The sequence below is a fragment of the Xiphophorus hellerii genome, chromosome 1 (genome assembly GCF_003331165.1).
Source record: "Xiphophorus hellerii strain 12219 chromosome 1, Xiphophorus_hellerii-4.1, whole genome shotgun sequence".
In the NCBI taxonomy this organism is placed as follows: domain Eukaryota; kingdom Metazoa; phylum Chordata; class Actinopteri; order Cyprinodontiformes; family Poeciliidae; genus Xiphophorus; species Xiphophorus hellerii.
Window position 1 is genome coordinate 14,050,987 of NC_045672.1, and position 23,521 is coordinate 14,074,507.

Here is a 23,521-nt window from a genome sequence, read left to right on the forward strand (position 1 = left end):
GTGGCCTGTTGTCTGACATATAGAGATTATTTTTGTTTGTTTTTGCCATTTCTGTAAAGGTTGCATGGTCTGACATTGAAGTGAAGATCGGTAGCTGCTTAAAATGTTTACCAGTTTGGCAATGGCCTTTTAACCCTTCTTAGATTGAAGAGCAGTCAGCAAGAATTGATCCTTAAAGGTCATGGCTTGTCTCCTCCCTTCCTCTTTTTGACATAGGGTAAACTCACATTTGATTGGTCAGCAGCTTCGGGCTGCTACTTTCTCGTTTAAACTTTATAGAAAGAGCAGATAAAGGTTTTTCCAAGACTCACCCGGAGTCATAAAAATGTACTTTTCACCACGACAACACCTATAACCATAACGACAGTCAAAAAAAAGTAAAACATAATAAGGGTGAAGTAAAGATGGCCCTCGCTCTTCCTCACTTCACTGAGGCAGACTCTGAGCTGGCACAAAGCAAACTAGGGGTATCTTACCCTGCGGCAGATTAGGTTCCTTATTTATCTAGTCTGTGTGACAAAAGCTTTACTGTTCCTCCAGTTAATTGCACTCATTCATTCAAGTACATCAGCTGTGCCAGGATGGCTGTAGGTAACAATCTTGCATGGCAGAGCTCATGGAAAGAAGAAGAGACCAGGAAGTATCTGCAGACAGAATCCAGAATGTTTTTTTATTTAAAATGTTGTGTTTGTGTCACCAGACTAAGCACAGTATGTTTTTTCTCTGGTGATCTTCAAGAAGTATTCAGTTCAACCATCAGAAGTTCATATTTCAGATTTCCACTACATCATTCGGTAGATTTACTTGCTAATAAAACCCACTAAAGCAGCATGAAACATCAATAATGCCCTGCAGTGTGGGAGCTTTGTTTGACTCACAGTTTTTGTCTGTTGCAATTTTGTGTTCAATGTACAAGTTTCCTTTGGAAAAAGCCATTACCAGGGGGCTAGTAGTGCTGAAACCAAATATAGTGGACCAAAGGCATCACTGCTAAAAATCTCACACCCACTTCCAGCTTCATATTAGAATTCATTTGGGATGTTTTAATGTTTTTATCTTATGCTTTTGAGTATCTTCTCAATATTTTCTCTATTTTCTGTGTTAAAGTGAACCAAGTGCATCTTTAGACACCGTTTCCAGGCTGGTATAAAGATAAAACTCCATATCCAAAACAATCCAAAAACTAGCAGCAACACCAGAGGGTGAATACATTTAAACAGTGGTGGTAGCAAAAGCTGTCCAACAGGTAGTAAACCTACGTTTGTTGTTGTAAACCGACAAGGAGTTCCTGAAACTCTAATGGGAGCGGTGATTATGGAAAAGGAGACAAAGCAGGTGGGACTAACTGAGCTGTAAACGTTGTAAGAAAATGGAAAAGAACAATAAAACTGAGGCCTCAAGGGAAACTAACTAAACAGACACACAGAGATTGAAAAGCTGTCGGTGGGAAACTCAGAGTACAGAAACAGGTATAAACTGGACTCTCCGAGACTAAAGAACCGTTGTTTGGGTATTCTGAGTCAGACACACTGGGCCTGAAAACGAAACATCATTTGGACACACACGTTGTTGTCCAGGCAGCAGTAGACTGGACAGGAGGTAGACGTCACAACCTAAAGAGAGGAGAATACATGCCAAGACCTTTGAGGAGGTTTCATCTATATAACCTGACACTGAACAGGAGATGTTGAGCAAAGGCCATCAGCCGAACCTGGGAACAAGAGAGGACGATGGACCAAACTGAAAAGGAAATGTTGGCTCAAGAAAATGGAGTGAATCATATGAGATTAATTACGTGGTTTCACTTAACTTTTATTTCACCAGGAAAATTCCATTGAGATTAAAATCCTCTTTTGCAAGAGAATGGAGTAAACTAAGATACTGGGGGAAAATCAAATGGAGGAACGATACATATATGCAACAATCGAAATAAGGAACAAAGCAGCCGAGTGTTATTTTTGAACATGCAGCAGTTGAAAAGGATTTGTCAAACACACGTTCACCTTTTGGTTAGTCTCCAAGTAAAAAAAAAAAAAAAAAAAAGTGACTGGGAATGAACGAATAATATATCGTTGAGCAATCCAGTAAAATTGCTGATTCATTTTTCCTATTACAACATCCGAGGGCTGCGCCCTCACACACTCCAGAAGGAAATCAAGTTGTCAACGGGACATCTGAAGTTACACATGTTGCAACTGATGCGCAAGGTGATGCTCTGTATAATTTAGTGTTACTTACTTAATCAGATCACGTGATAATGGAATGGCTTTATCAACCTGGATCTGTCCTCTTTTTTTCTTTTTTTTCCCCTAGGTCTGCACCAACACAGTGACACTGACATGACTCTGCTTGTTCAGCTTCCTTTGAAGTCTTATAGCATACTTCTGTCAGTCTGAGCACCTTTTCACAGCTGTCAACAACTGGAGAGATACAAAAGAGACTCTTCCAGTAGAGAAAAGGTAATAAATGTAAAGATATGTTCATCCAATATATGATTCTTAAAAAAAAACAAACAACAAAACAAAACAAACAAACAAAAAAAAAACAATTAAAGAGACCAAATTTGTTCTCTGCAAATGTTTTGACTAGAACGGTCACTTCATTTTCTTTCCCTTAATAATTCAATCCAAGCCTGAACTAAATTAGGAACACATTTCAGAGTCTGACTACGTAAGATTGTTGCCTTTTCCAGTCACTTTCGCGTTGCTGAGAAGCGCCCTGGGCGGTTTCAGCAGAGCGCAACACCTCCCCTCAACACATGTGGGTTAAATGCAGAGAGCAGCCCTCTGCGGGGTGTCAGTGTCCTGCGTGACGGATCCGGGGCGCAGTGATGGAGATCCTCTCAGCGTTTATCTCCGCCGCTCTTGTGTGCCTGGTTAATGCCGGAGCCCATAGTGATATACACTGGACATACAAAGGTGGGCTTCCTTTCCGCTTTTTGAATGTAATTATTAAAGTCTCGTTTTGACATGATTGAAGCTGACTGTCCTGGTGCGTAAAACGCGCGTAAAGTAGCGCTGCGCGGGTTAGACTTTACGTAGGATACAGAATAGGATAAAAAAAAAAAAAAAAAACCCCAACAAACTTTCGTTGTTGATGGGGTTTTTTTTTTGTAACTCGAGTGAGTTTATTACGATTTTTCCATTTTTACGTGAATCCTGGGTGTTGGATTGCTGTTTCCTTTCCATGCGCGTTACATCTGCCAAGTACATTTAGGAAAACTACCGCTGTGGCATTTGGAGCTTGTTGGGACACATCCATCGGAACAAATTCTACTGGTAGTTGGACAGAGCAGCTGCTGTTAACATTTCTGTGGCGAATAGCCAACAATACCCAATATTCGCACCCCGGCAACATCCAGTTGAACAAGTTCTGTGTGCTCTCTTTTGTTTTTTTTATCCTTCTACAAACAGTCATTACATAAACATAATGATCGATGCTAATATTTGGAGTCGTGGTATTCCAGTGGTGTGTACCTTTTTCTTTTTTTTTTTAAATTTTTTTTTTTTTAAAAAATGATTATTTCTGACGCTGGATAAATGTCTGCCTGTTTTCAACACAGAGGGAGCTTTGGATCAGATGCACTGGGCAACCAAATACCCAGCATGTGGCGGCAAGAAGCAGTCGCCGATTGACATCCAGCGGCGCAACGTCAAGTTCAACCAAAACATGCTGCAGCTGGAGCTGAGCGGGTATGGCTCTCAGAAGGGAAATTTCCGCATGACCAACAACGGGCACACAGGTAAGAGTGACAAAGAGCAGAAATGACTGAAAATTGAGCTGGAAGTTTTGGCTCATGTTTAGGTTCATTATTGTCCCTGATAGTGAGCCATATGATCCATATAAAAAAAATAATCAACACTACTTAATTTCTTTAAAAATGTCGTTGATATAGAAATGTAAATAGATTACAAATAGTTCAAACAGAAAAAAACATATATATAGATATAAATCAGACACAGTAGAAAGTCTGTCTTCTCATTTGTTTCATGCCATCTGGTTGGAAACGTCTGAAACTCAACAGCTGTACTGTAAAATATTCATGATCGGTGATGAAATCTTTATGCTGGCTTCAGTTCAAATCGACCTGCCTCCCACCATGACGATCACCAACGGTCTCCCGGGAAAGTTCACAGCTGTCCAGATGCACCTGCACTGGGGCGGCCTGGACCTGGAGGAGAGCGGGGCGGAGCACACCATAGACGGCAGCCGCTACATGGCGGAGGTGGGTGGACGTCGAAAGCAACAGTAAAACAGTTCCCCCCCCCCAGTTCAAACCTAATGTGTTCTTTGTTTTCTCCTTCCCCCCTGCAGCTCCACGTTGTTCATTATAATTCTGAAAAGTACAAGAGCTTCTCTGAGGCCAAGGATAAGTCGGACGGCTTGGCAGTGCTCGCCTTTGTCTATGATGTACGTGAGCCACCAACACTTCTTCCTCTGCTTGTCTGCTCTGTTCTGCACCTTATTCACCTCAGAAAAAAACAAAACAAAACAAAAAAACTTGAGAAGAAAAATGAGCGTTTGTTCTGTTGGAGGAAGTTTCAAAGACGTCTTTGTGCAAAAAAAAAAAATAAAAAAAATCTATATATAAATAGTAATCAGTAGTCTTTGAAGTTGATTGTTTTTGCCATAATGTATTGAAGGCTTTATTGAGTATTTGGCAGAGGACCGACTCGTTGAAAGAGAGTTTTATCCGGCAGTCTGCGACAAGTCTGACCTCTGAGACACTTCCTCCCCCGTCCTTTGAGGTCGTTGCTGCGGCAACGCCTCAGCCGACATCCACTTTGACAGCAGCGCAGAGCAGTCTGTCCGTCTCTGTTGGACAATTTGATTTTGGAAGGAGAAACGCTGCTTTGGGGTGGAAATTTCATTTTAATTTGGCAACACATCCCTCCATGAAATGCTAGTTTGAGGTTTTATGGTGAAAGGTTAAAGCGGTAAATGGTGGAGATAAACCTTATTGTCTTGATTTAGTATTAACTCAGATTAGTTGGAGACTAAAGCTAACATCTCATCTAAAGTCTAAAACAGCACAAAGGCTTATGCTAGCTCAATTTTACGAACATTTAATCTGTTGCCACATTTGCATTTGATTGTTTTTTTTTTTCCAAAGAATCTGAGAGGGAAGTTAATTTCCTAGCATGTTTCACACAGTAAAGACCTTAAACAACATGTTACAACCACATTCAATTTCCCTTTAAGATTAGTAAAGTGTCTTTGAATTCGATCCAATTTAAACCTCCTGGACCAGATAAGCTAGATTAAGATTAAAGGTCTCTAGTTCAGGTAACATATTAACTGCTTTCAACCTCTTAACTAAACCTCTCTAGTCCTGGAACTGGGATATATTTTAAATAATCCAAACTAAAACTAAAAACACCAAAAACAATAAATAAAACTGAAATAAAAACCAGAAATAACATGGATTATGAAGTCCTTCAAAAAAATATTACTGGTCAGAATGAAAATGATCATCCTCATTTTTATTTAACAGGCGATTAATTGATCAGTTGTTTATTGCAACAGATCAATTAATCGCCTGCATATAATCTATCCACTTGAATCCTGGATCCTGAAGTGACATCAGAACCTCTAGTTATCCATTTTCCATGAGCTGGTTTGGAGCCCAGTCTCATTACAATTCAGAACATGACTTGAGCACGTTCGGACAGTTGTTTTGTTAAAGCGTTAACGTGGAAAACAAACGATCTACATTTGTAAGAGACATTTGTTTTGATTTTATAGCCTCGCCAAGCAGGACTTTTAAGCACCCAGACGTAAAGTCGTTACAGTGCGTGACTCTACGAAGCAAAACTACGGGAGCAACAAGGTTGGTTTTCCTTTGACACGAGTAAAGTAAGCCAAGACTTTCTGCTTCATTTCCAGTATGGTCATTTTGAGAACACCTATTACAGCGACTTCATATCCAACCTGGAGAAAATCAAGTATGCAGGTGAGTTCTCCCCTGCATACATATGAGATATGAGTCCTCTTCGTAGCTCGACCTCCTCAGAGCTCCTTTGACTCGACGCTGCGTCCCTGTCAGGTCAGAGCATGAACATATCCAGCATCGACGTGCTCTCCATGCTCCCCGAGAACCTCAGCCACTTCTTCAGGTACGAGGGCTCCCTCACCACGCCCCCCTGCTACGAGAGCATCATCTGGACCGTGTTCGACACGCCCATCTCTCTGTCACACAACCAGGTATGACGGTGAAAAACACGCGGAGAAAGCATGCCCTAACTGGAAGTGGTCTTACTGGTTTCATTTTCTCTTGTCCTCTTTGTGCTGCACCCAGATCAGGAAGCTGGAGGGCACGCTGATGGACCTGGACAACAAGACCCTGTGGAATGATTACCGCATCGCTCAGCCGCTCAACGACCGCGTCGTGGAGTCTTCCTTCCTGCCACGCTTTGGGAAAGGAAGTGCGTGATGACGTGACAATCACTGATTCCTCAGAAACCGAGTGAATCTGCAGAGCTAGTTTTTATTTTTTTCATTTCAGTCATCTTTCTTTGTTTTTGTTTTTGTTTTTTTTTGCCTCCGCAGCGTTTTGTCAGCAAGATGAAATCGAATCTAAGCTCCTGAAGATCGAGGATATGATAACTTCTCTTGGAAAGAATATATATTCAGGTGCTTGAAACTGTCGGATCTGAGCGCATGATGGAAAATCTCCCTTTGACCTTTGTAACCGTTTTTATTTATTCCTCTCTAGGAATAGGAGAACGCTCAAGGCCTTCCAAATATGGTATAGTTTTTCTGCACATATCACCCAATATTGCATTATTTTTTTTCAATAAAAAAAAAAACACTCACAATAAACACACAGCTGAATATCAGAGTTCATCAGTGGATGACATAGGAATATTTGAAAATAACACACACACACACGCACACGCACACACACACACACCGGCCACTTCTGCTTTGTGTGTGTTTGGGTTGATGGCACCACACGAATCTTGAGGCTCAAGATTCAATCTGATTATCTGGGTAGAAAAAAAACATTTTGATGGATTGTGGAGCTATTGGGTTGAACTGAGCTCAATGTTGACCAGTCACTACTAGGAACACCTGACAAGTGCCAGATTGGACCTGCTGATTTATTATATGCCTTAATGAGTATCTTTAATAAATAAAAAAAGGTATTGAGTTTCAGTCTGTCTCGTGATCAGCTTTAGCGGAAGTAATATGATGAAGTAGTTCTGCAAGAAACATCCTTTTTCGTGACTTAAAACCATCTTAATGGACTTTGTCAAAGAAGACATGTATATTAGTTTTTAAAAGCATTAAGCTTAAAACTTACTCGTTGAAGATCTTTAATATTGAGATCTGGTTGTAACAGTCTGACATTGTCCTCTTTGCAAGCTGCTGTCATGTGTTTTATTGCTGATGCATTTTCCTTAAATCTTATATGGTTCAAATGAGAGGAATTTGTTTAAAACAAAAATAAAACCATGTAAATGGAGAAAAAAAAATCAACCAAAAACCTTTTATTCTCAGACAAGGTAAAGCTTTTTGAGGACAAAAACTAAGAAAAAAGCTAATTAAATTTCCCCAAAAAAGAAAAGGTAGTAGCATTTGCCTTATGTGATGTCAGTAGAGGCAAGTATTTTTCGGGGCTGGGGTAGACTTGAGTGTAACATTTCATAGCAAAACAAACAGAAAACCCGACTCTTTGTCTAAAGAGAATCCAAATTATTTCACCGTACTGTCTGCCCATTAGCTTTATAACCACACCACGCTTTAAAGATGTTTTTCAGTTTTATTTCTTCTCCAGAGCACGGGGAACTCTTTCCTCTGGTGCTCAACTTTGAAGACAGAAACTCCGTCAGCTATGCTCTGGCTCCCCTCCACCGCATGGATCTGGACGCCTTCACGGTCTGCATGCATGTTCTCCTCGGGGCCCCGGGTGTCCACACCGTCATCTCTTACTCCAGCGACGGCCGCGACAACGAGCTGATGGTCTCCATCGACACGAATGCGAGGGAGGTGGGCCTCTGGATCAGCGACGAGTATGTCAACATGCCGCACAGCTTCAATACCCAGGACTGGACCAACTACTGCGTCACCTGGTCGTCCCACTCGGGTGGGGTGGACCTGTGGATCAACGGCAAGGTGGGGGAGCAGAGGCACCTGCAGAGCAACCACAGAATCAACCTCGCCGGCGAGTTCGTGTTGGGCAAAGACCAGGACGGGGTGCTGGGGATCTCCGACTCGGACGCCTTCGTGGGTAAGATGACGGACGTGAACGTGTGGGACTACGTGCTGACCACCGCGGAGATCCGAGACCAGTTTTTCGTGCGAGAGGAACAGCACCGTGGTGGGGAACGTGTTGAGCTGGGGCAGCAGCAGATTCAAGATGTACGGCGGCGTGCAGCTGGACAACCAGTACAGGTGCTCCTGATGTGGCTCAATAAATTCCAAGTAAAATATTCCAAATTTGACTGCTCTCCGTGTGAATTTGAGGGGAATTAACTGGCATTTGGATTTAAACATCATACGCAAACATGAGTATTAAAACTTACTTTTATCATAAAGAGGAAAATATTTGCAAACGATAAACAACTCGTGCTTGACTTTCGGTGATCTGTGGGTTTGAATGTGTGGCTTCAATAGCCTGCGGTTGTGGAAATCATCTGTGGAGGAATGCAGAGTGCATGTGGGGCGGGGGTTGCCCTCAATCCCCTGGCAGTAAGCAGTATGCTACGTGAATGTGAGGAACAGTAAAAAGTGTACATGCATGAAAGCTGGTTGTTTTACTCCCAACAATGCAATAAATAATTTTTATAAGCTGTAGACTTGAGATTTATTCCCATTTGTTTCTTTGAATTCCAGTTAATTCCCATGGAAAGGTTCTAACCTTGAAATATGCCACCGTACTCCTGAAAACCCTCCTCTGCTGGTTTTAAAACGAGCTTACTACGCTGCGAACCCCCCACAACATCACAGCTGATGGTGTGAGCTGTTGAAATGTTTATGGTCATGAAGGATAAAATGCCCGTCAGGCTCTTGCAGATCAATATTTAAAATGTGTGTCACAGCTTCACCCATGTATTCATGTCTTTGCTTCATAAATAAAGACCTACATGAAAGGTTTTGGTTTCTTTATTGACTCATGCACGAATACTCATCTTTGGCAGTGGAGTCGGGCTCTGCTTGTCGTATCTATAACCTGCAGAAGAATGTTCAAAGACAAAAACAGTCTGAGTCTGAATCCTTGCAAACACAAAGAATAGAGCCTAAATAAAACCACCTAAGTCTTTCGCTCCATCATGCAGCTAATATTTCCTCTCAATGCTTTCATTTATGTCCTTAAAAGGGTAACATGTTCCATAGTTTCGCCAGTACCTCTATCGACTTGTCTACGCAGCCTACGTTGTTCATTTCGTCAAATATCTTGGAAATCTCCAGTATGCTCTTCATCTTGGTTTCGGGCACCACGAAGAAGATGTAGATCAGCGTCAAAAAGCAGACGATGGAAAAAAGGACGAAGCTGAAGGGACCTAGGTCTCTCTGAAAGAGAGAAGGACAGGGAAAGTAATCTGTTTGTCCTCAGGAGGAGAGATTGTAAATATGTCAGGGAGACAGAAGTCAAGACGAGGTGAAGTGATTTTATGTAAATACTCTTCTAGTTTTTTGGTTTCTTCAACCTAAACACATTCCACACTTGTTTTCTTTTTCATTTGTAGTGTTTTTCTTCATCTTGTAGGTTTCACCACCATGTTTATCAAAAGAGAACGGCTTGAGTCAAAGCTAATGGGCGCATGATGTTTTCTTACTGGAAAGGCCCAGTACTGGTTTACAAACCTGTTACACATCCAGAACCGCTGGATATAAACCTTTTTTTTTTTTTTTTCTTTTGGCAAAAGAACATGAACAGACTTCTAGCTACAAACTTTGGCCATATCTTCTAAAAGTTTAACACAACACCATCATGGCTGGTTTCTGAGGAGTCTCAGATTCAGCGTGGATCAACTCAAAAATCTTGAGCCGTAAAATATTTTTGCTAAAACTCTTCATGGCCGCCAGACTTTTACTTTACGAGACTTTACAACCCCAACCTTATGTTATTGAGATTTTACTGTATGTGTGACAGACCAACAGAAAGTTACGCATAATTATGAAATATGATGAAAAATGTCCAAATGGTCTCATTTAACCGGAGCAACGTCTTCCACATGTTTGCTGTGTCCCCTTCATAACTTGAGGCCAACTGCAAACTTTTAATGTTTTTCTTTTCCAGCTGAAGTTGAGAGGATGGATTCAAAATATCTATAACATCGGTACCAAGTCGATATCAGCATTGGACTGATACTTGCAAGGTAAGATTGATACTTTAGATCCAGATTCCATCTTGAAATTTTATTCTATTTTTGTATTGTAGTGTCTCAACTCTACCATAAAAATAACAAATATTTTTGCTTTGAGTTGCTCTCAAATTGTAATATTTTGCACTTTGTTTATTTAGGAAAAAGTGCAAGTAAATTGTGTTAATGCTGTTAAAGTATTTTGCAGATACTTATAAACTACGTCCAAATTCGGTCCTAGGTTCGAACAGAATAATTCACACCTACAAAAAGACTTAAGATAAGACGTTTGATGATGTGTCAAACATAAACAATGAGCATTGGCATCATTATTTGTATCAGAGGTAAAAGCCCTGTACTTACTTGGCACCAGGGAAATACCAAAGTATGCAATATCGCATACATCTAATAAAATCAGATGTACACTCTTAACTAAAGAGATGGCTATTTAAGGAAACTGGTGATTAGTGAAGAAAATGTATGAAAGCCATGCATCCTTTTGCTTTACTTGTGCCACTTTGTGTTGGTCTATGACACAAAATCCCAATAAAACAAAACATGAAAAAGTTCAAGGGGTAAATACTTTGGTTTGTCTATTACGTAAAATTCCCTTCATAGCAGAAAAGTAAATATATATGTTAAGTGGAGGAAACTAACTTTTTACTAGATATAAATACTATAATGGCGACTTGGCTTGCTGATTTCACATTGAACAAAAAAAACCATTTGCACTTAATAAAAACATATTTAAAAAAATAAGCTTCAGCTGCTTTGGTGTCTCTTGTTTAACCAACCTCCATGAAGGGGAAAACGAGGCCCACAGTAAAGTTGGAAATCCAGTGGATGGCGCCACCAAGCGTGAAGGCCGCTGGCCGAGCCGAATGCATGAAGATCTCAGTGGTCACCACGTTTGGAATGGGGCCTGCCGAACACACACACACACACACCCACACACACATGGGGCTAACCACAACCGAAACACTGCAACACACACCAGTCCTCTCAAGCCAAAAGAGAGGAGGCTGCCAGGACAGAGCGCTGAATTTACAGAATCTGTGATTACATGTCTGGTTCAAGCAGCACTTCAGATAATGGAGCGGTCTGTTGTAAGCAGTGTGTGAGTAAATAACCACAGGTGGGTCAGACTTACTGGGTCCGATGGCATGTCCTATGACGTAGGTGATGACACAAAAGATACTGACGTAAGGCATCCATAATAATCTCGCCTATCAACACACAGGCAATGTTTTCATTAATCCCCTCATTTGTTTGCAACAGAAATGATAAACAACCTACAAAACACACTTTGGCAAGAGAGTATTTTGACCATATCATCATTTTTAGGCACATTTTCTAACTCCAAGCTGAACAAACTTGAATGCTTATGGATTTAATCACTGTTGGTGATGTGTATCTGTGCAATGACGGAGGGCGTGGCCTAAGGAGGTCAACACTATATAACAAGATGCTTAAAATTATTAGTCGGGTTCTTTTCTTTAGGTAAAATGGGATTTAACTGACTCTGAAAAGCAGAAAATCATGTCTCTCAGAGAGATGCAGAACTCTTGAGATTAAAAAGATATTAGAGCTTGATCAAAGAGGGCACTGCAGTTGGTGATTAACAAAAATAATCCTCAAACACAAGTTTTGCCTAATAATTGTCCACACAGCGTAAATGCCATAAAGTCTAATAGGAAGAAAAGCAATAAATAAATACGATATGAATTAGCATTTTGTTCACAGTAGCCTACTGCGCGTACGTTCATTCATCATCATTGCGCGATGTCACTGCTATCAGTCTGAATGCAACACTTTCAAGGACGGACTGTGCTCTGGGCTACGTCTCTCTGTTACTGAGAAGTTCTTGCTGGCATTTTGGTTTTTAGTGTCTCTGAGTTTTAACAACCTCAGCAAACAGAGACGCGGGATCATCGTTTTATTCCTTGGAGCAGGTGCAAACTGCAGGTGTAAACTATCAAACCAAACAGAGCAGTTTTTTGTTATTTGGGCCTCGTACTTTACTTCTTTGCCTGATTAAAATGTCTAAATGAAATGGATTATATCTGCGATTGTCCCGTTGCTGGAATATTTATTTCTATATTTAATTCTTCCATTTACATTTCTCTGCAGTGGTGAATCTTGTCCATGTTACTTAGCAGGTTGTTATAATTGCAACCTGACATTCTCTGACATTATGTATCGTAAAAACGTAATGCTTTGTTATTTTTCTTCACTTTTTGTGATTGCCTGTGCTTCTTCAGACTGTTTTGGGGCATTTCAAGCTGCTTTATCCAGAGAGTTGATATATCATATAATAACAGCGGGATGTTTTCATAACCTTTATTGAAATAGAGGCAGTGAAAACAGCCAAGCAGGGGGAGGTTATGCATTAAATATACGCATCGCTGCAAGGTTTGGGCATTCTCTTATTGAACTACAGAAAGTAAAGGTTAAACTTTATTGCTTAAAACACTTTCACAGTCTTCAGAGTGTAATATGTTTTTTTTTTTAAATTTATGTGGGATCTTTACACAGTTACAAAGCCTTATGTGTCCATCCCAAAAACAAAGGAGACAGAACGATCAGAAACACTTCTTTTCAAGAATTAAACAATTGTGACACAATGTTCTACAATACTTTAAATCATAGTAAGATAATACAGCTGAAATATTTCTGCTACACTTTTGTCAATTGATCGGAGTGACTGTGGACTTGTAATAGTAATTGATTACTTTCTCTTTCCTTGGGTGTATAAAGATGCTTTTACGCATCCTCATTTCCCTAAAGCTGCTTTATCGCGGGGTGATTTAACTGGTTGTTCCCCAGTCTTCTAGGCCAGATTCATTTTCTTAATGTGATTGACATGTATCAGTCTGGAAATGGTTACAAGGTCACTTCAGGGGTTGAGACTCCAGGGAACAAGAATGAGATCCATTGTCCATAAATAAAAATGTCTGATGCTTTAAAACAGGGGTGTCAAACTCCAGTCCTCGAGGGCCGCTGTCCTGCAACTTTTAGATGTGCCTCTGCTGCACCACACCTGAATAGAATAATTAGGTCATTAGCAGGGCTCTGGAAAACTGATCTACACAAGGAGGAGGTAATTAACCCATTTCATTCCAGTGGTTTGTACCTGTGGCACATCTAAAAACTGCAGGACACCGGCCCTTAGGACTGGAGTTTGACACCTGTGCTTTAAAATGTCAAAGAGTGGCCAAAAACCTAACAAAAACCCTAAAACAGAGAACGCTATAAATAAAAAGGCCAGTAGAGGGCACCAGAGTGTCGTGTTAAATCTGAGCCACGCTGCAGTTTTCACAGTTTACCTGGAAGTTGAGCGCGAAAGTCAGCAGCGCACAAGACCCGCAGCAGATCCCGAATCCCAGAAGAAGAAGGAGCCTTCGACCTGAGAACTCCACGATGAAGACCTGTGAGAACAAGCTTCCTGTTCAGAGCTGAAGCTTCCAGCTGCCACAATAAGACTACAGATTTTAGCTCTTCTACTTTATTTATTTATTTTTTCAGGATACTTACAGCAGCTATGGTCATGAAGAGATTCACTGCACCTGTTCCCACTGTAACGTACTGGATGTCCTGCTCATTCACTCCGGCAGATGCATAAATACTATCTGCGTAGTAGTAGATCTGTAAAAGAAATGCATTGTTGACAGAGATGAGGACGGGGCTGGCAATAAATGGTGGTGCTTTGTAAAAGAAAATGTTTAAAGCAAAACAGATATTCAGTGTGTTGAAGGTCAGAACGGATGATGCCTCACCGCATTGACCCCGGACAGCTGCTGGCCCATGTTCAAAACGATGGTGGTGAAGAGCTGCCAGCGGAGAAATTTCTGGGTTAGCAGGGAGAACAGAGACCAGCGAGATTGTATTTCCTCCGCTATCGCCTCGAGAACAAGCTCATCTAACTCGCGCTCCACATCATTTTGGCCACGCAGCAGCTGCAACGCTGAGAGGGGCAAAACACACCAAAACTCAATTGCGTTTAGTTTTGAGGCGGCCATGTAAAGTGGTTTGTTTTCTGTCCTGGCCTCTTACCTTTCAAGCAGTTCACCTCGTCTTTCTTCTGGAAGAGGAGGTACCTGGGACTCTCTGGGAAGAGCGGCAGGAAAATCAACTGGAAAACAGCGGGAATGGCGGTCAAGCCGAACATGATGGTCCAGCCTGGATCAGAACACAGTCAGGTTTCATTTGAAGGCTGAGCGTGAGGAATAAATGAACAGCAAGCATCTACTTGGATTTATGAGCACCTGTTTTGTTGCCGAGCAAGCTCCTGATGCCAAACACTTGTGCAACGAGGATGCCAACAGTGATGAAGAGCTGTGGGAAGATTCCAATGGCTCCTCGCAAGTTTCTGGGTGCGATTTCGCCCAGATACATTGGCACCACGTTGGACGACAGACCTGTAAACGTGGATGGGGTAAAATAAGATATATACACCAGCCTGAACTATAATGCTTTGCAAAAGTATTTCAACCTTTGTAACATTTTCCCATTTCACCATGTTACAACCAAGAATATTTTTCTGACTGATTTTGTAACATAATGTGCTCAAACAGAATCAAGATGTTTGATTCAAGGGGGAAATGTTTATTATCTGACAGTAATTCAGTATTAATCTGTGTTTCTAACTGTGGAAGTTCAAAGGGCAAAGCAACAAACTCACGGCAAATCCTGTCTGGTTAAACGTGACTGCAATTACAAACTAATCTACATGGATTGATGTGCCAGGTTTCATTATTACTTCCATGTGATAAAAGCATTGAAATGTGTGAATGAGAGGAGTTTTTTTTTTTTAATTAAGTCAGTGACTCTAAGTACAACTTATGTGAACAAAAAAAACTGAATTTGGAACTAGTTCTTGTTGAAGATGAACCGATGTTAAACAAAATATAGTGACATGTTCTTTATCATCCTCAAGAGGTCATTATCAAACTCATACCAGATAACAAAGCGGTCATCAAGTTTTAAGCCTAATAACTTTGTCAGTTTTTCAAAGTGAGTGAATTTACTTCCAGGTATTGATCCTAAACTGATTGGTGGTGTGCAGTGGTAAGGTGCGAACCAAAGAGGTCAATGGAGGCAACAAAAAGAAAAAACTTATGGAAAGGAGAGGTGACCAGATATGATTTTTGTTTTGCTAACTGGGGAACTTAAATGTTTACATTTTTAGGTCACCAAACTGCAAACATGTATCCTTCAAAGGTCAAAAACATTTATCTTCAAAGTGACAAGTGATAAAAATGATGTTTCTTTATATTTTATGCAAATTGGCCGAATGTAGCGTCAGTCAGATAAACTGACCAATCATAATTGTTGAATATTTTATCACAGCCTTTTCAGCAAGTTTCAGCCTTTCTGTTATAATTAGCTGACTAACTTTGAGTAAAATGAAAATGGGTTGCTACGGCTCCCAAGCATCCACAAAAAAGTAAAAAAAAACCCAAACAAACAAATAAAATCATTCTCAAATTATTACATAATAATTGGGAACGTCCAAATTATTTTAACCAATAAGATGTTTCTTTTAAGAACTAACTACTCAAACAGCACAAACAAAATCTTTAGCAGCACAAATGTTTGTCACCCGTTTTGTTTGATTCTGGTATAATGTGAGTGCTGGTAGACCTTTCGCCTACATAAACCTTTAAACCGAAGCAGCCACGCAGAAGCCAAACATTTTTTGCTGCACAATACATAACAAAAGGTAGCAACTTTGATTTCTGTGATGTTGGGGTGCTGGTTGATCTTTAGGAACATTTATTAATTATCGTAAAGAGGATGGCAGCACAAACATTTGACAATTCTTTTTTACGAGTTGAAGGAATTTGGGGGGACCAACTGCATCCAGGTGACAGACCATCAAAACGATTGAGTTGAATACTTTTGTTAAATGTTTTCAAATGAAATGTCCAACCTGCACATATTCCCACTATGACCCTGGCCGCAATTATGAGCTCATAGGACTTGGATATCTCACAGACTCCCATCATGATCGCCGGGACGATGGAGAAGATGTTGTTGAAGAGGAGGGTGCCCTTCCTGTTGCAGTTTTAAAACAAATTAAAGACACAACCTGCTCCTAGATGCAGAACTGTAAAGCTTGCTGTGGATGAGTTTTTACCTGCCAAGCCTCTTAACCAGAGGAGCCACCATCAGAGCTCCAAAGAGGCCTCCGAGTGGGAACATGGATACGGTCACCGACCACAACACAGTCAAGAAGCGCTCTGGTATCGGCTCATTATAACGTTCAATGTAGGTTTTGTTGTAAAAGTCTCGCATTAACTGCAGAGAACAGAACAAGGCTGAAAGTGTCTCCGATCCAAATCGTAGTATGAATGATTGTTAAAACAAGAAAATAGTTACTGGTGCTGGAGAGTTGATTACAGCAATGTTGTATCCATACTGGAAGGATGAACCAAACGCGGCGAAAAGACTGGCTAGTACCAAAACTGTTGTTAGTCTCTAATAGGGGGGGGACATGAGGAAAAATCTTTCACAAACACAAATGTCATCCATAATAATTATTTAGACACAAGGACAGATCAGACAAAACAAACGCCGATACTCACCCCTTCCAGCGGGTTCGGGTCCTCCTCCATGGCTATGGCGAGAGCGTCTGAAAACATGGCTGCTTTGTGTTTTTGCTGCAGAGCTCACTCTGGCGTGCCCTTTGGACAAAAGATCAGAGAACGTGGTAAAGGTTTATGATTCAACTTGCGATTATTACTCTCATGCTGCTGACTTTACTATCAGGTCTAGAGAGTTAATCAACCTTTATGTAATGAACATCAGACATATTAAATGACAGGCTGACATTAGCGCAGATATACATGCAGTGCCTTGCAAAAGTGACCATCTCACATTATGTAGCATTACAACTAAAAACGTAAAGATATGTTGTTTGACTTTTTAAAGTGATTGAATAGGCCATAAATGTGAAGTGATAGGAAAAAGACTTATGGGTTAGATATAGATTGCTGTGAACACCTCTTTTTAAAGACTTTCCACAATCTCAGTTTGGACTTTGCATGGGAATATGCATTGATCTAAACCCTTCTACTGCAGCTCTGCTTGCATGTTTGAGGTTGTAGGTTTTCCCTCTTTTTTTTTTTACCAAGTCCATTGGTTAGCGGCACCAATATTTCCATCAATCCTGACCAGTGAACCTGTCCCTGTTGAAGAAAAGTATCCCCACAAAGTGATGCTGCCACCACCGGGTTTTTTTGTGTGTGTTTTTTTTTCATTGTTGGATGATGAGGTGAGGGTCAGTACTAGTAGTCTAGCGAGCTGAGTTTTGGTCTCATCTTACTAAAATACATTGTTTCTCAGGTTTGCTATAAATTTAAAGTTTTACAATGCTCTTTCCACTTTTAGGTTGCTAACAGAACAGCATGAGATATTGTTCTATAACCTAGCCCCGTTTCAAATCTCTCTACAGTTTCCTTCCTGAGTTGTCTGCTGTGCTCTTTGGTCATCATGAAGCTGAAGGGACATTTGAGGCCTTTAGAGAACAGCTGCATTTATACTGAGATTAAAGTTTGCAATTTCATTCAGCATTGTTATTAAAGCATGCAATTTCATTCAATATCATTCATAAATCACCTGACTTTTAGCCATAAAAACCTGAAACCCACCCGCAGTGTTCGCATTGTCCAATTACATTCTAATGAAATACACAAAAGATTGTTGTTGAAGTGTGACAAAGGCATTGCGTTCGTATCACACCACAGCTTTGTGATGTAATAGCTGTTTCCATCAATTTAGGCAAATTGATAAAAGCAGCTATTATATTAGGGCAATTACTGCAAATAAAAGATAAACAATGATAAGGCACCTTTACTGCTTTTAAAAGAATTACAACAGGACACTAAAGTGACAAACAGCTGCCAAAACTGCCACTCTTCATCCCTCTAGTTTATTGGATCTATCTGCTTTTATGGCACACCGAAGCTACATGAAAGAAGAAACTTCTGCAGGATCAATACTGTTGCACGTTTCTTCTTCTGCTTGCTCTATTTACAATATGTTATATGGTTCTTATCTCCAAAGTTAAGTCTGTTTGCCTATAAAAGATCGCTAGTGTTGTTTGCTCATAAAGCTGGATGTCAGGTCCAGGGCACCTCGGTGCAAAAGCAATCATCCCAAATATAGATTTCATATCGGAGTTAAACCAAAGATAAAGTGTTAACAAAATAAACACCTGTGAAGAAAAGTCGAAGGGCATATAAACTTAAGAATCATTTGCAAGATGAGTCCGGTGAGACTTTGAAATGATAAACCAACATGGGGGATTGTGTGTTAGGAATCTTATCAAAAATGTAATAAATAGTTTCCTGATTAAATTTGGCAAGGTGTTTCACTGGAAGCCCAGCTTAAAATGGATAGAAGCATGAGATTACCCACATAACATTTTGAGCAGCACTATTTCAACAGTAGCATTGAAAGAGTGAAACTTTAACTATCATTTACAATCTGTCACTGTAAAAAGGTTTAAAAATATCACAGCAGCCCAAAGACAAATTTTATTGTTGGTTTAATAGATTACTTCTTGGACTAGCAAGGCTCACAAACCTTACAAACCATATAAGAGACATGCAAACATGGACTGTTTGTGCTACTTTGAAATGGTCTATCAAATAAGACGCTAATAAAATCTGCTGAAGATTGTCTTTGTAACAGAACAAAAAACTAGGTTTACTGAGGATTTAATAACTATGAGTCCCTGACATTTGTGTAAAAACAAATCCAATCTCTTGTTACATCTGGTAGAAGAGATGATAAACTGTTGAAGCGTTGTCAGTGTACCAGAGAATGAAAGAGGTGTTATTAAAATCACCAGATTTAGTCACAAATGCATTGGGGTGTTGTGTTCTCAGCAATGTAGCCAGTCATAGAGAAACACGTTCCAAAGTAAATATTTAATTCACCACCTAATTATTTAGTTTACAAATAAAATACTTTCAAATTGAATATGTACTTAGGACGCTAAATATTTACTTTCCAATCTACACATTTACATTTCAAACTTAATATTTATTTTCCAAACCAAATGTTTAGCTGTCCAACTAAATATTTGCTAACTAAATCAATAGTTAGGCTGCTAGCTAAAGATGTAGCTCTTTCCAAGCTAAATAATTAGCTAATATGTAAATTAGCTAGCCGGCAAGCGGAAGTAGAATAGCAAGTAAAAGCTGGGCTTTTGGTGACCTTTATACATAAACTCCGCTGCTGGCGGGACTGAAACGTCGCTCAAGTTTTTCTTTAACAATAAATTCTCATGTCCAGCGTGTTTGTTGAAAACGTAGGACATGTCGTTTTAATGGCTGTACGTAGAGATGTTTACTTATGCTTTTACAGACGCCGTTTTTGCATCAACATCCGCCACTTCGGGCAAGCCACAACACTTCCGGTACATGTTAATTCACTCTTAAGCTGCTTTACAGCGCCTATCGAAGTTTAAGACTTAAAATTATTTATTATTATTTAATTGTTTTTATGAAAATAAAATACATTGTTCATTTGAATCTCTCTCTCTCTCTCTCTCCTCTTTTCCGGCTCTGCAGCCACGACGCCTTCTTTTCAACTCCTCCAGGGTTTTCTGGTTCAAGTTGTATTATTTCAGCTTTTGCGTTGTCGCCATGGTTACGCATAATAACAAATGAGCAAATATTAGCAGAAATCAATCCAGGAGAACAGCATCCTAAACTAGAAAGACGGCCCTTAAAAAAAACATAAATAAATAACCCAACAATTTTCTCGCCAGAAACGCAGGAATGAAAGTTTCCCCAAAATAAAAAATAAATAAATAAAATAAAATTAAAGCAACAACTTGCTGTCACTTTTAGCGGCGTAATTCTTCAAATGTTCATGGTCCATGCTTTCTTTAAAAGGTACATTGCTATCTTTCTGTTTTCCTTTGCTATAGAAATAAAAATACACTTACTTGCATCAACGGAGCTCCTTTGTTGTCCTTATTGTATGTACCCGATCCTCCAGCTGCTAAACCGGAGCTACACGAAGCAGCGCTGAAAATAAAGAATTCCTGTTTCCGCGGTGGCTGCTGTTGCTAAGTGAGGTCTCCGTGGACGAGCTGTCCTGTTACGATGATATGTGGAAGAGCCGAACATGAATCGTCTTGCAAATGATTCTTAAGTTTATATGCCTTTCTTCTTTTCTTCAGAGGTGTTTATTTTGTTAACACTTTATCTTTGGTTTAATGAAATCTATATTGAGCCGAACATGGTGGTCTCCATTAGAGATACGGGGGTGAGAAACTCAAACTAGAGCCGCTGCTTCTTCACATCGAGAGGAGCCAGTTTAGCTATTGTGGAGAAATTTTAAAAAATGTAATCAAGTATATTCATGCTTCGAGTGAGTTTTGTATATATTAAATATCAAATATAATGCTTTTGCTACACTGTGTTAAACCCTTCACAAACTTGTATTCTCATTATAGTTTGAAATGTTTCAGCTAAGGATAAGATGAATAACCCTGTTTGCACAGTAAGATAAGAAGCGCAAATTGTGGCAGAACAGGAAGTAGCGGGTCAGAATGTCCTACCAGCAGAAGGAAAAGGTGAAACATCTAAGAAAGCACAACTCCTTAAATGGTTAGCAGCCAAGAGTGGAGTGTTTTATGCAGGGGAGGATTTGACAGGTATAGTTTGTGTGTCTGGGAATAGTTGGAGGGGTTTGCGATGTCTCGGGGTGCGAGGATGAGAGATAAAAGTGTGAAGTCCTCCTGCAGGGACTTATTGCTGTTCGTGTTTGTGGGTAGGTTGTGTCTCCATTTGGCCAAATGTATTGATTTAATAAATGTCTTGTGAGTGATTTTACATTCTGGTTTGTGGCTCATTTTTGTGTCTTGCCTGAAATATCTAAGACCCGGGTAGAGAGACGTGAGAGACACGTGTTTTTGAAGCAATGGTTGTTTCTGTCTCTCAACACTGGCTTGACCACCTGGATAGGACGCCTCCCTAATGAGACCCAGGAGAAGGCCCAGGACACCCTGAGGGACTATTTCTTGGCTGACCTGGGAATGACTTGGGATTTATTCAGTTATTTGAAAAACTAAAGTGATCTTCATTAGACCGTTAACCACGAGCTGATCAAAAGATAAAGCAGTGAAAGCCTTAACATCAGCACTCAGAAATATTCTGCAGTGGTGGCCATGACTGCAATGAACAGGTGGTGGAGCTCATGTGCAGGGCAGCGTCACATGATCTGAAGAAGAGGCAGAGGATGTCACATGCTTACCACAAACTAGTTCTACTGGGACTTTATCTGCTCGCTTCCTGAATGTCCAGATTCTGAAGTCATAATAAACAACAGTTGCTTTATTCTCCGTGTGTCCTTTCTTAAAGGTGTTTTCATGTTCTTGGTGAATGCTGCTCTTCTGTCAGGTTGATATTCAGTTGAAGTTGTTCCTTATGCAGTGAGTTGGACAGTGAATTTGAGAATTGGCTCTTGCAACAACAGAATCAGCTAAATGAACAGTTCGTGTTGAGTGTAAAAATGACTCCCCCTGACGAGTGGTCACCACAACTGAGAGGTACACTGAACATAATGAATCAACCGGGCAGGGAGCCAGCAGAGAGGAGAGAGAGCACAGACTTCTTCCTTAAGTGTTTTCATCAGCCTGAGGTGTTTCAATGTCAGCCAAATCACACAATGGCTTAAATACTGGAGGAAATACAGAGAGAGCGGCCATGTGTGTGCTTCCTGCTGTCTGCAAGGACAAAAAAAAAAAAAAAAAAGGTCCGCTAACCGATTTACTGCACCTGCAAATATTCATACTGCTTTCATTTTTATTGAACATTAAAGTAGTTCAATAAACTCCTTTATCAAACTCACAAAACAAAAGATAAATGGTCAAATGGAAGACAATTCCCACAACTAAAAATGCGAAATGTGTGACAGGCCTTTGTAGGAGGTTCTCTGGTCACATGAGACTGAAACTGAACTATCTGACCTACATGCAAACTAGCCCTGATAATTTCCCTCAAACATCAAAACATCACCCCCGCAATGAAACAGTGTGGATAGGTCAATGAAAATGCGAGCAGCTATTAGAATTTCCTTTCCTCCAGAAAGTAACCTAGTCTCACAGGACTCAGCAGCAAGCAAGGGAAACTTACTCCACTGCACATGCATACAAATAGTAGCAAACCTGCTCAGGGGACAACAGGCAAATAAGATATTTTTTTTTATAAACTTTTGGGCAATCTGTGCCAAAAATGAAGGGCCTGAAACCAAATGTATCCCACAATTTTCTCATTTTTGTTAATAATTTTAAAACCACGTATCATTTTCTTGCCACTTTACAATTATGCTCAACTGTGTGTCGGTCTATCAAGTGAAATCCTTATAAAATACACCAAAGTTTGCACCGGTAACATCTGTTGTGAGACAGTGTAGACTCCCACATACACATAGTCTGTTTTCCCAGGCTTGCCACCCACTCTGTTGTCATTAGTCTTATATTCCCCGGCATGAGAGAATGAACTGTGCACTCTGTCCCATTACTCCAACTAAATGTTAAATTAAACCTGCTTATTTGAATAAGACCAGTGTAAACAGTGTGGATCAGACTAATGTATGGGAACCAGATGCTCTAAGAAGGATGCACACATTTTTTCAGTCGATAAGTGTGTTCGTTTTGATGCTTTAAAGCTGATTAATCCACACATGCAGAAAATACTTCTCATAGTGTGTTTATGAGCTTAACTCAGCTGCTGCCTTTTTAAAAAAATCTTGTTAAACTGCACTGCTCCATTCTGTGTGGGCAGAATACTTCCCCTAAAGCCTGCTTATCCTGTGTGTCCTTCCGCACAGCTGCATGTCATATATAGGGTATGCTCCTGTACTATTTTTTTTCCTCAAATGATGGTGTCAGGAGGAGTTATTCACAAGCTTCCAACTTAAAGAAAGCCAGGATCCACTGCACCAATCAGTCAAAGAGCCAGATTCTCAAAAAATAGTCATTATAATTATAGGTTACGTCGACGCCATGGTCTGTACGCGTTTATTCAAGTTTACAGCCTCCCCTCTGGGCATCTAGCGGCAGGGGTCAAGCGAGACGTTCAGGGTCACGAGAGCAGCTCAGGTTGCAAGGAGGAAGGATGACATGTGATGATTGTTCACGCTTCTCCTGAACACAGTGACAAGCAATGATGAAGGTGACACATCAAACT

General features: G+C 40.3%; 2 protein-coding genes across 2 annotated transcripts; one reads left to right on the top strand and one right to left on the bottom strand.

Moving 5' to 3' along the window:
• Positions 1-2,739: 2,739 nt before the first annotated feature.
• On the top strand, positions 2,740-8,799 carry ca6 (carbonic anhydrase VI). The gene is given in 11 exon segments (XM_032572698.1): positions 2,740-2,918; positions 3,563-3,742; positions 4,077-4,225; positions 4,315-4,410; positions 5,887-5,953; positions 6,047-6,204; positions 6,299-6,425; positions 6,550-6,633; positions 6,716-6,748; positions 7,781-8,295; positions 8,297-8,799. Coding segments are annotated over 11 exon segments (1,608 nt in total). The 5' UTR covers positions 2,740-2,830; the 3' UTR covers positions 8,408-8,799.
• A 293-nt stretch (positions 8,800-9,092) lies between these two features.
• Positions 9,093-17,023, bottom strand: slc2a5 (solute carrier family 2 member 5). The gene is made up of 13 exons (XM_032572711.1): positions 16,898-17,023; positions 16,692-16,790; positions 16,450-16,610; positions 16,243-16,367; positions 14,576-14,728; positions 14,364-14,489; positions 14,087-14,274; positions 13,845-13,955; positions 13,637-13,738; positions 11,461-11,536; positions 11,105-11,232; positions 9,352-9,516; positions 9,093-9,175 (listed from the first exon to the last, which is right to left on the bottom strand). The coding sequence occupies exons 1-13, from the start codon at positions 16,952-16,954 to the stop codon at positions 9,131-9,133; spliced, it is 1,536 nt and encodes a 511-aa protein (XP_032428602.1). The 5' UTR covers positions 16,955-17,023; the 3' UTR covers positions 9,093-9,130.
• Between the last annotated feature and the right edge of the window lie 6,498 nt (positions 17,024-23,521).